General features: G+C 49.2%; 1 protein-coding gene across 3 annotated transcripts in view; it reads left to right on the top strand.

Moving 5' to 3' along the window:
- LOC133349663 (beta-chimaerin-like) overlaps positions 1–8,782 on the top strand; it is a 65,609-nt gene extending 56,827 nt beyond the window's left edge. For all 3 annotated transcript variants that reach the window (XM_061563290.1, XM_061563289.1, XM_061563288.1), the window contains 3 exons: positions 102–239; positions 1,783–1,888; positions 2,205–8,782. In XM_061563290.1, the coding sequence (XP_061419274.1) occupies positions 102–239; positions 1,783–1,888; positions 2,205–2,376 (416 nt within the window). In that variant the 3' untranslated portion in view covers positions 2,377–8,782. The remainder of the gene's footprint in view (positions 1–101; positions 240–1,782; positions 1,889–2,204) is intronic.
- Positions 8,783–15,808: the final 7,026 nt, after the last annotated feature.

Raw genomic sequence — 15,808 nt, 5'->3', positions numbered from 1 at the left:
GCGAAGCGCTCCGATCGCGGCTCTAGCTCGTGACTGACCCTGCTGCGCGTGAACCCTAACACCTACGCGGCGACCCTGCACTGGCATTCCTTGTCCCGCAGACGGGGAGAAGGCGGACATCTCTGCGAAGGCGTACGAAGACGTCAACGTTATCACGGGCGCGCTGAAGCTGTACTTCAGGGAGCTCCCGACGCCCCTCGTCACGTACCAAGCCTACCCACACTTCGTAGAGGCCGCCAGTGAGTGGCTCGGCAAGCCTCCCCTCACCGCTTTGAGTCTCCTAGCGTCTCACCAATCACCACCGCTTTGAGTCTCCTAGTGTCTCACCAATCACCACCGCTTTGAGTCTCCGAGTGTCTCACCAATCACCACCGCTTTGAGTCTCCGAGTGTCTCACCAATCACCACCACATTGAATCTCCTAGCGTCTCACCAATCACCACCAGATTGAGTCTCCGAGTGTCTCACCAATCACCACCGCTTTGAGTCTCCTAGCGTCTCACCAATCACCACCGCTTTGAGTCTCCGAGTGTCTCACCAATCACCACCGCTTTGAGTCTCCGAGTGTCTCACCAATCACCACCGCATTGAATCTCCTAGCGTCTCACCAATCACCACCACATTGAGTCTCCTAGTGTCTCACCAATCCCCACCACATTGAGTCTCCTAGCGTCTCACCAATCACCACCGCTTTGAGTCTCCTAGTGTCTCACCAATCACCACCGCTTTGAGTCTCCGAGTGTCTCACCAATCACCACCGCATTGAATCTCCTAGCGTCTCACCAATCACCACCGCTTTGAGTCTCCTAGTGTCTCACCAATCACCACCGCATTGAATCTCCTAGCGTCTCACCAATTACCACCGCTTTGAGTCTCCGAGTGTCTCACCAATCACCACCGCTTTGAGTCTCTTAGTGTCTCACCAATCCCCACCACATTGAGTCTCCGAGTGTCTCACCAATCACCACCACATTGAGTCTCCTAGTGTCTCACCAATCCCCACCACATTGAGTCTCCTAGTGTCTTACCAATCCCCACTGTCTGTCCGCCGTTCTGCTTACAACTCTAGAACCAAACATAATTCAAGGGTGAGAGGTACAAAAAAAACGTCAACACAAACTCCCCCTCCCCGAATGGAGAGAGAGAGAGTGAGTGTGGCCACACGTGACCCGCCGAGTGGACGAAACTTTTCATGGAGGAATCGTTGCGACGACCGCCTCGCCACGGCTGCAGAACGTCGAGAGCCAACGCCACCAAGAGCACGTCGGTGGCGATGTGGATACGGCCAAGTGAGGAGAGGGCGGGGATTGCAGGCCATGGATCACCCGTCAGTTGTGGCGAACGCACAAGCGCGAGCAGACGGAGTGAATGCTGTAAAACACGTAGACTTTAGCGACCATGTTGTGGGTTTACTCTCCAACACAACTGTGTGCTGTACTGGTAACGAATTGGCACATTTTGTTCACGTGACAAAACCTCACTGATTGACTGTGTCGGGTGGTGGCGGGCTTAACGACGCGTTCATATTTAAGCGATCTAACTCAAAGAGCCTCTATTATGGGTGAATACTACAGAGTGTGCAACCCTGCATGTTCGGACAAGGCAAAGAGAGGGAGTAGGGATTGCACAGCATTCACCGGCCGTCTCACGCGGGGAACGGACAGGGAGCGCGTGACCGGCACGTGCGGTAGCAAGGCCACGCAAGTGTCACCACGGACGCGAGCGACAGACCCGGGTGGGATGAAGCCCTGACGATTGACCCCCCCCCCCCCGTGTGCCGCAGAAGTGAGCGACCCCACGGAGAGGCTGGAGCAGCTGCGCAGAGCGCTGCAGACGCTGCCACCAGCGCACTACGACACGCTGCACTGCCTCATGGCCCACCTGCACAGGTGACACACACACACACACATATCCCCCGTGTAGATGGTTGGTGCAAGTGGTGTTAGCGAGCACTTATGAAGGCAGAGACAGCACACGAGGGGGTGGTTGGCCAGCAACCACGCCCGGCCGCCTTTGTCTCCCCAGTGGCAATATTTACACACCGCACCAGATACTTATTTGAGGCTGAGTCGACCTAGGGGAGGCCCAGGACCAGGTTCAGATAATCGTCGTGAACGGGAATCGAACTCGGGTCGCCGGGTTTCGTAGCGCAGCGTAGCGCTAACCAACGCACGACCGCTCCCCTCCACGCTCGCACGCACGCAGGGTCGCGCAGCAGGAGAAGGACAACCTGATGAGCTCGGAGAACCTGAGCATCGTGTTCGGCCCCACGCTCATGAGGCCGCACGAGCAGGACGTCCTGGCGACGCTCAACGGCATGAGGCACCAGCGCCTCCTGGTGGAGCTGCTCATTCGCCACGTGCAGGAGCTCTTCTGAGAACGACCGTGTCACGAGGCAACGTCCTCTTGCCACCACCACCACCTCATCCTCCTCCACCGGCGTATTAGCTCTGACCCTTCAACACCCTGCAATGCCCGACTACACCAAACAATGACCAACAATGCCCTACTACACCAAACAACACCCTAGAGAGACGCCGAATGACCAAATATATATGTAACTATTGAACGTAAACGAAACTATTTTGTATTTTCCCAGGTAAGGCCCACTGAGCCACGCAGCTCTTTGTCAGAAGTGACCTGGCCGCAAACGGCAGCTCAACAAAGTGGCTCATCACGTGGCAACGTATCGCGGCCAATTACTCTAAACTTATCTAAATCAGTCGGAACGCACCGGAACATAAAATAAGATCACTAAGGATGGCCCAGAGCGCCACTACTGCGGCCAGCAATCACGTGGACCTGGCGTATCACACAATTGCCCGCTTCGATCGTTCGCCTGTGTCAGCTTATGGGTTTCTCTGTGAGTCTGCGCGTCTCTGCACGAGCCTACGACTCTCCGCTCCAATTCAAGGACTCTCCGTGCGAGTCTGCATCTCAGACCGTGGGGACTGATGTGCTTACGGCCACTGCACGCTTTGATCATTTTGCTGGCAGCGTTTTAAGACATTCCGCTCACCAAACTCACTCGACACGGACAAAGACAAAGATCCCCCGTATAGCCTTAACAGACTGTAGGGGCAAGTGCTGTTAGCGAGCACCTTCGACACGGACGCACACACACACATTGCCGATCAACCCCGCCCCCCCCCCCCCCACCACGCCACCGTACAAGAGAAGAAGAATATCTGGAATGCGCCAGATATCAGAAGCCAAGCAGGGTTTGAGCCTGGACAGTGTTCGGATGTGGGGGGATCGCCGTGGGGGCTACTGCGGGGCTGCGTTGTCAGCAGTGGGCACTGCAGCAAAACGCTGATTTGTTGTACTGCACTTCGTGGCTTCCACATGTCTGCCCCCAGTCCTCACCGACGCATGGCGATGGGCTTGCCGAAGTACGGTCGAATAACCCTCACGATCAGCGCGGCATGGGGAGGCCCTCATCCAGAAGTGGATCAACAAAGATCTGTACGTTAATTCTACAGGCATGGCATAGTGAGGTGGGGGGAGGGGGGGGTGTCTGACTTGGATGTGTGTTGAACTTATTTTGCACCGTACGTAGCCAACCGTGCTAATCAGAGGTGCGGGGGAAAGACAACACATCTAAACACAAGAAAAGCAGTTCTAAAGGAATGAGTTTTCAACCTCGGCATGGGCAGCGTTTGAGACTGAGGCCGATCGCCATGCCTTGGTGTCTGTGCCGTGGAGCCGTTCCATTCACACAACCCTCCTGCTGTTCCGAGCCTCAACCCATAAACCCACAGAGTGGCACGCTCCAGACACCAGATGACGTGTCAGCACGGTGGTGGACTCGACAGTAACAACAACAACACAAACTGAAATCCAGGATGTGGTCCAGGACACATTCGATGACTCAAGCAGCCCTGCAGCTACGAGCCAAGCAGCCAGGGTTTCTTTTTTTTTCTCGTTGTTTCCCCCAGGCTAATATATTTCATTCAAATCCTGTCTGCCCCACAACTGCCGCTGGAGTGACGTCGCTCCTCGCGCTTATCCGACGCGCTGCGCGGTTCTCCAGCCGCAGAGGAACAAAACGCCACCGTGTCCCCGCCGACCCCGTGGGCTTGCAGAAATGGATGGGGTGCGTGCGCTGGCGGCTGGCCCGCGTCAAGCGCTCACCGCCAGCAGCGAGCGGCGGGGGGAACGCTTTGTCCGTGGGCAGGGCGCTAGACCTTGCGACGGAAAAGTCTCGAAGCGACGGTCAACCACTTGAGCGGGAGAAAGGGCAAAAGAAAAAGCAGTGAGGAGCGTGGAAGCACGGTCACGTCGACACGCCGTACTGTGCGTACATGACATCGACGGTTCAATTCAGTTCCTGGACAAGGTCCCTGCACGCGGAGCGAAACGCCGGGCGTCGCCCCCCCCACCCCCCCTGACGAGAACGCACGGTAAACAACCCGAACAGGCCTCGGGGAAGCTGGCTCTTCCTGTGGCTCTCGGTGGTGACCAACTGGGACATGCACCGCAGCAGTTGTCTGCACGCAGGGAGTCTCCGCGGAGGCTGGGCGGAGGCCGCGTCACGGAGTTTCGGTCGAAGGGTCGAGGGGGCCTGAAGTCGACAGCCTGAACTACACAACGAACGAATGTGGTTTGTGTCTCTCCCAGCGGCTACCGCTGCGCTGAAACATACTCTGAAATATTGAAACAACTCACATTTAAGCAATGCAAAAACGGTATACACTCGACCCCCCCCCATATTAAACATGGTGGTGCATGGGGTTAGTACACTGCGCCATGAACCCTGTGACCCCGAGTTTGAATCCTGAATGTGGCCAACATCAGTGTCTGAACCGGGCACGGTCGCTCATCACCAACCCCCATGGTCAACAGGGCGTGGTGACAGAGGCCTCCATCCAGCAGTGGAGTGAGAAAGAGCTACAAAGGAGAAGCAAGGCTCAATGGGAGCGCGCAAGCGACGTCATCACATGTACCCCTCTATTTAAGGGACGAAACAGGAGGATTTCTCCACAACTCTGGCTGTCGCCTGATGAAGCTGGTTGTAATTACTGGCGAAACGTCGAACTCAGATTTGTAAATGTTGTGACTTTGTGCTCTGCAACACACCGGTGTGGCTGTACTTGTAACGAATGTTCACGTTCTGTTTACGTGACAAACCTTACTAATTGGCTGTGTCGGGTGGTGGCGGGTTTAACGACACATTTATATACTTACGCAATGATATTGGTCGCGAAAGCCTGCGTGTTAAACTCAACGGAAAAGCACAAGCAATGGACCAAACCGAGAAAAATGCCCAGACGTTTCTGTTCTCGGCAAGGTCAATGAGCTTCTCACGAAGTCCTTTGAAACAACAGCCATAGCCACGCGATTGCCTTGCTGTGTGTGACGCCGTTTACGATCTTCGCGAACTTGCGATCATCAGGCAGCTTCCGTTGCTCAGTCACGGAGCCAATTTCAAATTCTTAGGTTTTCTCGGTAAAGTCACGTAGGTAAAAAATTAAAATTTAAATTCATAAAAGTAAAATAAAATTAAAATAAAATTAAAATCACAGGCAAGCAAGTGATAGAATCACGTCCTTGCCTGTGATTTTTATTTTATTGCCTGTGATTTTTATTTTATTTTTATTTTACTTGTATGAATTTAATTTTTTTTACCTACGTGACTTTACCGAAAAAACCTAAGAATATGAATCCTTGCAGTCACGAAAGCTTCAAATCTAGAACCAATTTCAAATGTGAAGCCCAGAACCGCCAACCATCCTTGCCGAGCCACAGCTCTCCGATGCGTCGCTTGGCCTGCACCGCGTGCCGATCGGCATCACCCTCTCGACGTTTTGCTCCACACGCCGGGAGCTTCCTAATTTTTTACTTCCACCAATGAAACTCGCAGCACGTAGTGGGGCGAAACGTCGGACATTGTCCAAAACAACACGCGGCGTAGCCCAATGGCTATTTGAGAGTCAACTCTTAAGAACCTACACGGGGGGTGGTGGGTCAGCTTAACCGCGTGTGCTATCCGAGCGAGCTGCAACTGCAGCGCCCTCCACTGTTGGTGCTCACGCAATGACAAAGGATGCTCAGGAGAGAAGTCTCATCCGTCGTGAAGCATGGGTCGGCACTGGGTTGGCTATGAATGACTACGCAAGGCTGTGGCTATGAATGACTACGCAAGGCTGTGGCTAGAGACACGAGTTCCCCATATGGTGCGCGTATGTACGTTGAACTTATTTCGCAGCGCACGCAGCCAACCGTGCGAATCGGAGGTGCGGGAGAGGGATGTGCTGGGTGTGATGACGGCATCGAGATGACATTAGGGAATGCAAATGCGCCAGCAACACGCCAGCGTTTCTGTCCTGTACAACCAGAACTGGATTTATGTCCGAAGTCGAATGGATGCCGATCAATGTATTGCTTGATGTGGGGCTTCGAGAGGAAAAAAAAACTCCAGTCCGCAAACTCCACCACGGTCCACATCTACACTTTTGCCGAACTGCTCCATTGAAGCGAACATTGTGGTTCGGCGCCGCATGCACGAGACGATCGGTAAAATTGAAAAACAGGACCAGAGTGGAGCACGACGAGTGGAATATCAAGAACTCTATCCCGGTAAACAAGCCAACGTCGGGCCAACGTTAGCCCAACGTTCCACGTTCACCGGGGTGAGCCTAACACGAAAGATCGTTGATTACGACTGTCAGGTTGAATACCTGCCGCGCCACGCACGCGGTCTCTGCGGAGGAGACGATCATTCAAATGGACCAACCACACGAAGCTTCGAGTGACAACAATGAGCTTCACGTCGCCACACACCCCTCCGACTGGAGAGAGAGAGACGACATTGTAAATATTGTATTTATTCGAAGGTACCTATAATGATACTCTCCCACCTAAAGATGTTTGAATGTTGACACTTTAAACACTTGTAGCCGTGTTCTGTACCGCTTGCCGGTCTGCGTGTTGTGTGGTTGGATGTCCACCCCCTTGTATAAAGTGGTACCCTCCCCAAGTTGAATAGTATGTACGCCTGGGCTTAATTTCTCCCGATTCTCTCCGGAGAATATTTCAGGACAAGGCACACGACGTTTCAGTATATGTAGCTCCTCTCGCCGCCAATAGCTGTGGCTGCTATTGTCACGTGACTACCGGTCTCTGACCAGCTTACCCTGAACATATTTAGTGAGAAATTAAGCCCCGATTTCCCCCTGTTTAAATGTACATCTATAGTTGTGGTGGATGCTGTGGTGTGGGATATTTATTTTGGGATGTTCCATTTTGGGGGAAACGGGGGGGGGGGGGGGGACGGGGGGGCTTGTTTTGTGAGTTGGGTTGCACCAACTGTTTTACAAATACAACCTTTTGTTTTGTAGGAAGTGTGTGATGTGAAATCATGTGATTTGCTCATTAAAGACAGACATAGTTACATTGAAGACAGACATAGTTACAACCCCTTTTTCAAACAAGGACATTTAGGATTTACTGCGTATGTTAAACTACCTTCTGACGACGAAACATTTACCGCTTTTATATACTCTGTCAACATTTTTACGTATATAGATAATAGGTCTCCAAACAATCTGCAAATGTATTTTTAACCGTTTGTTACATTGGTGCAACTAAGTGACCTACACTGCAATGTGTTTTTATAAGATGCCTTTCGCAATGTTGATGACACCTGCATCCTGGCTTACCGCAAAAACAAACCCATCACGTTCAACGTAATTATAATCATCTCACAACACTTGCGTTTAATTACTCAATCGCCTCCCTACTGTGAAACACTTGGCAGGGCCCTCTTGAAACGAGTCACTAGACTCGGTCAGATTATCCTGGGTAAATAATACTACTTATTATTTATAATGAAAGTAAAGGTCTCAAAGCGCAGTCTAGGGACCTTCTAATGGGAGCTGTCCCTGGGTGAAACCGGCCTACAAGTGGTCATTGTATACCCTCATTTTACCGTCTCGGCTAACTGGCACCAAGATGATTGCGTCGGCGTAGCATTGTGCAGGAAATGACGGAACATGGACAATATTTATCTAAATTAAACACGCTTAAAATGTGCGGCATGTAATGGGTTTGCCATGCTCGATGAAATGTCACGATTCCAGGTTACGATTAAATTCTAGAATCAAATTGTTCGTCTCATTATTTAAATGCGTTTTCAATGCTCGGTCTTGTTTGTTCCTTTGGACTCAAGGTAACATTTGTGTACGATTCGAATTGTCGTATAGCTAACCATTCTTACACAAACGATGCGATGACGCTTGTCTCGAATCAATGTGTAAACTTGGTGTTGGATCCGTTGTGACAGTGCAAGGCGATAACGATGGCAGTGCGTTTCCCAGACGAGTCACTGTACCGTCTCGTCTGGGTAGGAGCGAGTTCATTATTACGAAGTACGACCCGCGGGTCTTCTTACGCAGAAAGTATTTTCACATTTCCCAGGAAACGATTAAATCAGCAAAGGCAAGCTGCCTGAGCACGACCCCAGCGGCTGATCCTACAGCAAACGTTCAGGGTAAATCTAAAGAAAGGTTGTTTTTTTGTTACAATGAATACCGATTAGAGTTACAATGGTGAGCATGCGTGCGCGTCTCTGCGTCGCGCGTGGCCTCTGTTTCGTGGGGAGGGGAGGATGATGGCGTCTCCTGCGGTCAGTCCGGTTTCACAACCGCGAAGAATGTTTGTCGGTGTCGAGAGTTGTTCTCAACCTTGCCGAGCAACACGGTCCGTGGGCCAGAGTGACCACCGAAGGTAGAACAAAAAAACTGTTGCGGTAACATCTTCTTGGTTCTTTCGGTAAGTTCACGTAGAAGGGAAGTAATACAATAATAAAAATAAAACATAATAAAATAAAATAATATAATAAAATAATATTATATAATAATATAATATAATAATTATTTTTTTATTTTTATTTTATTATTTTATTACTTCCTTTCTACGTGACTTTACCGAAAGAACCAAGAAGATGAATCCTTGCAGTCACGAAAGCTTTAAATCGAAATTGTTGCGGTAACAATTCATTGATGTGGCTAATGCGAGTGCATTTTTTAAAATAATAACACCGTTCATTTCGAATGGTTGTCGCATAAGTCACTGTTGTTGGCCACATTTTGAAATTGTATCCGCCAAAGTTATGGTGGTACCGACAGGTGAAATGTCTGGCCTGGGGCTCAGGGTCTTGTTACCGCTATTTGAACTTTTATATTCACGGTGTCATTACGAGCAGGGCTCGCCGCTTTCGCTGAGACAGCACCACACAGGAGCTTGCGGCTTGATACATTGCTATCCTGGATATGTACAGAGGAGTCACGCTGAGAAGACAAACGAGATGAGGTCCAGAATAGCAAAGCACCGACATGGTGTTGAGTCATTCAGTGGCCCCTTTGAGTCGGCCCTGTTATTTATTGCCAGCCCTAACACATTACCACGTGCTTAGCTTCGACCTGCAACATCCAGTCACTTGGGAAATTAGTGACTCAAACATTAGCGATGCCTAAACCAGTCCATGCTCTTGCCACCCAACTCTCTTGGGTGACAAGTTGACGTATCAGGGTTTTTTTTTTATTATTATTGGGACCACAAGAAAGCATCTTGGTTTACCTGAGCATCCTGGATTCCGCTAACACGAAGCCAAACACTCATTCCTGGAATTGGCCAAATATTACAATGTGGCAGGCAAGACCCTCGTGATAAATAATCTGGAGATTTATTGGAATTTTTTTCGCGTTCGGGGCGCCGCGCTGGCGAGATGTTAACTCCCTCGCCCTGTATACAGGAGGTGGTGGGTTCGATCTCGACCCTGACGCCTGCTGTGTATTAGGAGTTTGCATGTTCTCTCTCCCCGTGGTCGCGTGGATTTTTTTTCCATGTACTCCGGGTTTTTCCCTCCACATTTAGAAACATGCTGTTTGGAATATTTGGCTGCTGTAACTTTCCACACGATAAGAGCCACTTTGTTGAGCCATCATTTTTGGGCAAGTTTCTTCTTAAAAAGAGCTATATAGCCCAGTGGCCCTTGCCTAGTAAAATAAAATAAATTGAATTATTTTCTGCGTCACGTGAATCGCATGTACACTGCCCATCGGCGAGGTCAAGGCAGAACCGATTTTAACTCAAAGTTACTTTTCACGAAGTAGCAAACGTGAATGAAATCAACATCTTACGCACGCCCAGGTGACAAGCAAACGCACTTATGCCACTGCATTTGGACACGTTGAGAAACAAACGTCAATTCCACAGTCCGTTTATTATATTGATATTTAACCTGGTTACATCACGTGATGCGCGCGCACCGTTTTGTGCGGCGCTCGACCTACGAAGATGGAGGTGGTGGCACACACGCCTTGTGCCGACACCGAGTCGGCTTATTTGTTGAGGGACGAGCTGTTGTCCTTCTGACACGACTCGCGAACCCGCCGATGTTGTTACACTCGGACTTGGCGTGCCGCTGTGCGACTTTCACTTCACTTCACACGCGGTACACCCCGCTGGTGTCGAGACCGTGCATGACGAGTCCCAACGGTTGTTCGTCAAATGTAACAAATGCAAACAGGAACTGCGTGATAACCACTTCTGTCCTTGAGTGTCATTATAGATACAGTAAATATATTTACATGTACAACTTATTGTCCGTCCACTGCTGGATGAACACCCCCACTCCTCACATCTACAGCTGTCAGTCACGTGGGGTATTACGGCCATACTTGCCCCATGACTTGTTTTATTATCGCATGGGAAGAAGCCAGTGGCTGGAGATACGCCACAGAGGAGCTAAGACTCCAAATTCGTGTTATTAAGGTCAGCAAACTACTTTCTGTACTGCGTCCTAATGGGTGCGTCCATAAATGACGTCACGCACCTCGGGGCGGGGGGGAGGGTCAGACATTTGTGACGATGTGTGACGAGGGGGGGGGGGTGTTGAGAAATGTGACGTCACATAAAAATGCGCAACTTTAAATAAATATAGACGACACGTTCTACTTAATTAAATTGACTTTTTAATAAATGTTTTCTCCTACAACATCAGAGTGCAGCGCCACATTAAATACGCACTACAATGACAATAGTTTAAAGCGATTTGAAGCATGTTTTATTTGGGGGGGGGGGGCAAAGCTTTGTGACGTCATATTTGAGGGGGGGTCTCACTTTTGTGACGCCGTGTGACGAGGGGGGGGGGGTTCAAAAATCGTCCAAAATTGCGTGACGTCATTTATGGACGGCCCCTAAGGCTTCCACTGAATACCCTGCGCACTGCCACAATGTGTCCGCTAGGTGGCTTACCTTCACAGCAATGCTGTTTATATAACTCGTACATTCTTCCAGTGTGCCCACTATATATAGCAGAAGTACGCTGAAGCCTGTGTGAACACCAATTGACAACGCGTCTTCAAAGTGCGAATACCGCATGCGATTAAGCACCTGGCCTGTACAAAACATAGTCGCCCTCTAGCGGACATAATTTAGAACTACAGTGCGGGCGGAAAGTCCCTATACCCCCGTACACATGATGTTTATCAGAGATTTTGAGACATGGGGTATGGCGACTTCCCGACCACGCTTTGCGGTTGACATTCATTGACTTGAAATGCTAAGCACGAAGTGGAGTGGTGGCGCAGTGATTAGCGCACGGCACCACTGCGTAAAACCCCGTCGCTCTCCCTCTCCGGGCTTCACCAATCAGCGACCGTGAGCTATTGGCCATCAACCGCGTGGGACACGGAGTGGGGGAGGGGCGGCCTCCGTCAATCAGTGGAATGATAGAGTGCATCTATATACAAAAAGGGAAATTTGTGAATGTGTGTCTGTTCGAAATGTTTAGCGTACTTCCCGACATGCAACAAACTTTAAATTTGGCATGTGAGTAGCTTCCAGGCTGTGCACAATGCAAAACGTATAAAAAAATACTTTTGTATTTTTTTTTTGGGGGGGGGGGGGGGCGCAATAACGGATATATTTTGCACGCAAGTGAGCGGTGACGTCACATCTGTGATGTCACCCGCATGCGGCAGCGTCACGCAGTGTACCTGCTGACGTCACCCCCCCCAACCATCCACGTGGGTCGTGTGTTAATCCAAGACAAGAATCTAAGTCCTGGGCGAAGCCGGGTAGTTAAGCTAGTTATAAATATACCGTAAATACATTTCCAAATTCCTGCTACATCGAGGAATAGAGCGACGTAGCTGCCACGTCCATGTCCCTTCTCCCCATCTTCTCACTGCTCTGTGTCGTCTCGACACCCATTGACAACCCACAGTGTGACTATGTCCGTGCAACCCAAGCTATGGACCGTATAGTAACACCACTGTAATCTGTACTCCTCCAGCGGAGGATTAGCACAGACGACACGAGCTCTCCCCTGAAGCCCTCTCGACATTGGCATTTACCTCCCGCGCGTCATCGCTGCACCTCCAACAGCATATTACCGTGTTGAATTTAGATTTGTTTTTTTGGTATAAACTCGCATTGCATTGAGCTGGATCGTAATAACCATTAGCAGTGTGTTCACTTTCAGCTTTCGTGATACACTCCGCAGAGAGTAAATGACTCGGTGCACCGTTGAACAGCAAGAACGATAGGACTGTGATAATGGAGGCTGACAGTGCTGAAAGTAAAATCAAACTCTATGGGTGTGGACCAATCAACTTCAAGGACAGTGCACATTATCAGAGTTATGTTCTTTTGTTTGTATTATGACTGCAGGTATTGCGGTCTATGCAAACATGACTCCTTGTAAAAAGGTGTCAGTTTTGTTGCCAGATAGAAGGGTAAAAAAACAATTATCATAAAATCAAACTCTCGTCGAGAATTAGTACGGACCCGAATTTGACGAACAAAAAAAAACGGAGTCTGATTGTTCTGGTTACTAATCAGAGGCTGGATGATATCCGTGCGAAATGTGGCCTTCCTTACCGTTGTAACTTTCACCATTCGTCTTTTTTTGTTATTATTACACGCGTTCTATTAACTCATTCGGTCTGTTGTTGTTGTATACTCAAACCTTGTAACCCAATTTTAAGCCCACTTCGCAATGTGGTATCGACTGCAAACTTTGTATACTTATGTCATACTCATGACAAGACTATATTCTACAATAAAAATTGATATTTTTAAACGTTCTTTTTTATATTTAATGTTTCGGCTTGGGTCTAATTGTCCACGCTCAACTGACGTTGGCTGTAAATCACCACGGTCCCTTACGTTATGGCAAGCTTCGGGCCCTCTACCTGGAGTCGTGGAGTTCTGCGACTACTAGTACATTTCATTGAAGCGTGTTTTTTTAAAGTTTTTTTTTAATATTACTTATTTCAAGTCAGTCACGTACGTCCCTACGTACAGCGTTAGATGTTGTATCGCAGAGCACATCAAGGCCACACACAGCATGCACCTAATCGTATTCCTACAGGTGTCAGCAGATGGCGAGTGCCATTCACTTGAAATCCCATTGAGACGTAGTAACAATTGCACGTTCAGTGCAGTATTTGAATCACGGTTTATATATGTTGCATTTCTTTCGCACCGTACGTCGTCAACCGCGCTAATCGGAGGTGCGGAGGACTGAACGATCGCAAGCTCCAGACATTCTCTATCTGCTGCTGGATTAAGGCCTGTCCGAGCAGTCGCCATTCTCCGCAGTCAGCGCGATGTGACACTGCATCTCACTCATGCACACGAGCTAACCACATCGCTCCATCTCCCCGCTGGACGTACACTTGACCTGCCAGCCCGCACGATCATTTCGCGTACCACAACGTACCAAAACAAAAACAATTCTTCAATATAAATTATAAACAAGTATAACCCGTAAAAACTAAGTTTTTCACTATAAATCCTTTATATGCGTGGCAGCGAACTTAATATAAAGGATTTAAAAATATATTCGTCTGTGGAGGACGCGGGGATCGATCCCGCGACCTTTGGCATGGGAAGCGAGGGCGCTACCAACTGCGCTACTCCGCCACGGCCTGTGGAGGGGTTACGCTCTGGGCTCCTATACTGTGACGTTCAGCCAAAGCCAAGAATGAGTTCTATTTGAATATATGTAAAATATTTTTTTTTGCCTATAAAGTGTAACATTTTTGGAATTTTTTTTCACGAACATTAATTGTCTGGCACAACGAGTCTGTGTGGAAAATGTCAGCTCGATTGGATCACGGGAAGTGGGTTAAAAAACGACCGAAAGATTTGCACGGTCGTAAGCAAGCACGCAAGCAAGCAAGCATGCGAACTTAATATAAAGGATTTAAAAAATAACTCAAGCATCCCCTGTAAACCGTTAATTAAACAGCCCTAAATACGGTCAAGTTTGCATTGACAAATCGAAATCGTTGTGAAATGGGCAGTCAAGAATGTGGTGTTTTTGTGAGAAACATGTATCAAGAGTTCCTCGGACTACTTCAAAAGGTCTTGCAGCTGAAGAACCACTCGTGTAGGAGATGTCCTCGCCACGGTGAGTTCCACGGTGGGTGCCACGGTGGGTGCCACGGTGGGTGCCACGGTGGGTGCCACGGTGGCGAGGAGATGTTAACTTCCTCGCCTGGTCTACATGGAGATATTGGGTTCAATCCCGACCCTGACGCCTGCTGCGTATTTGGAGTCTGCGTGTTTTTCTCCCCGTGGTCACGTGGATTTGTCTCCGGGTCTTACGGTTTTTATTCCCTACACATTTAGAAACATGCTTTTACACTATTTGGCTCCGATAAATGTCCACGTTGATAAGCCACTTCGTTGAGGTATCAGCTGTGGCCAGGTCGCTTCTCAAAAAGAACAACAGTTACATAGCTCTGTGGGCCTTACCTGGTAAAATACAAACACATCTTCGTTTATAGTTTAAAAAACCCAGACACCAGCAGCAGGACCCGGCCCTCAATTCGCATTCCTCCCACACGCGAATAATGATCATGTAACGGGAGCGCGACTGCGCTTGTTTAACGCGCAGCGAATGCACAGTGACCCAGGGTCCTTCTGCAGATGCTGAACATCAGCCAGGGTCTATCCGCTGCTGGATGAGCGACTCTTCATCATCATCATCATCATCATTTATGGGCTCGGCACTCCTACAGAGGAAGGTCAGCTCGTCGTCCTGAGCTGCCACCATGGTCGATCTTCTGTTGGATGAAGGCCATGGTATATCCACTGCTGGGTAAAGGCCATCAGTGGATAGACGATGCGATGGTGAACACCATCACCATCCTACACGGCCATGTGGAACAACAATTCATTTGCATCTCATTAACAAACAAACAACGGCACCCTTCATTAAACCACGTGTGAGCCTATTCTGATTCTCCAGATGGCATGTTCTTAGTTATCTTTTGCTCGATTTTAATTTTATGATTACCTTTTATATGCCAGTTTAGTAATTTACGATGTCTGTCCTCGTTCGACCTGTCGATCAACATCATCGTCATTATCTTGTGTAGAATTGTGATTACAAAGCCCATGCCGGCGAGTGATGTCGTCATTGCAGGGCTGTACCGCTGCGCACGACCTCAAAGGACCCTTAATGTCCCAAAAGGGTTTGGTTCATCAACGAAATGGAAAACTGTACTTGGGATTTAAAAAAGGAAAAAGACAATTTACTTGATGGACGGCGTTCAGTGATGCATCGTGGATCACGTGCTCAGTAGGAGGTCGCTCACTCTCATCTGCAGCCCCCACTGTCTGAAACTCACGTCTCCCCCTGTCCATGGCGCTGTCGACTTCCTGCCAGGCCAGTCTCGATATCTTCTTCGTCTCCTCTGCCGATTAGACCGTGGGCCAGGGCAGAAATTGGTTTCACCTAAGGTAGCATCGACTGTTTTATCACCATTATATAAAGTTGAACACGGAAG

Source organism: Lethenteron reissneri, chromosome 31, assembly GCF_015708825.2.
Source record: "Lethenteron reissneri isolate LAM-NWPU_2019-01 chromosome 31, ASM1570882v1, whole genome shotgun sequence".
NCBI classification, from domain to species: Eukaryota; Metazoa; Chordata; class Hyperoartia; order Petromyzontiformes; family Petromyzontidae; genus Lethenteron; species Lethenteron reissneri.
Note: the sequence above shows the minus strand (reverse complement) of the source record. Positions and strands in the feature narration are given on the sequence as shown.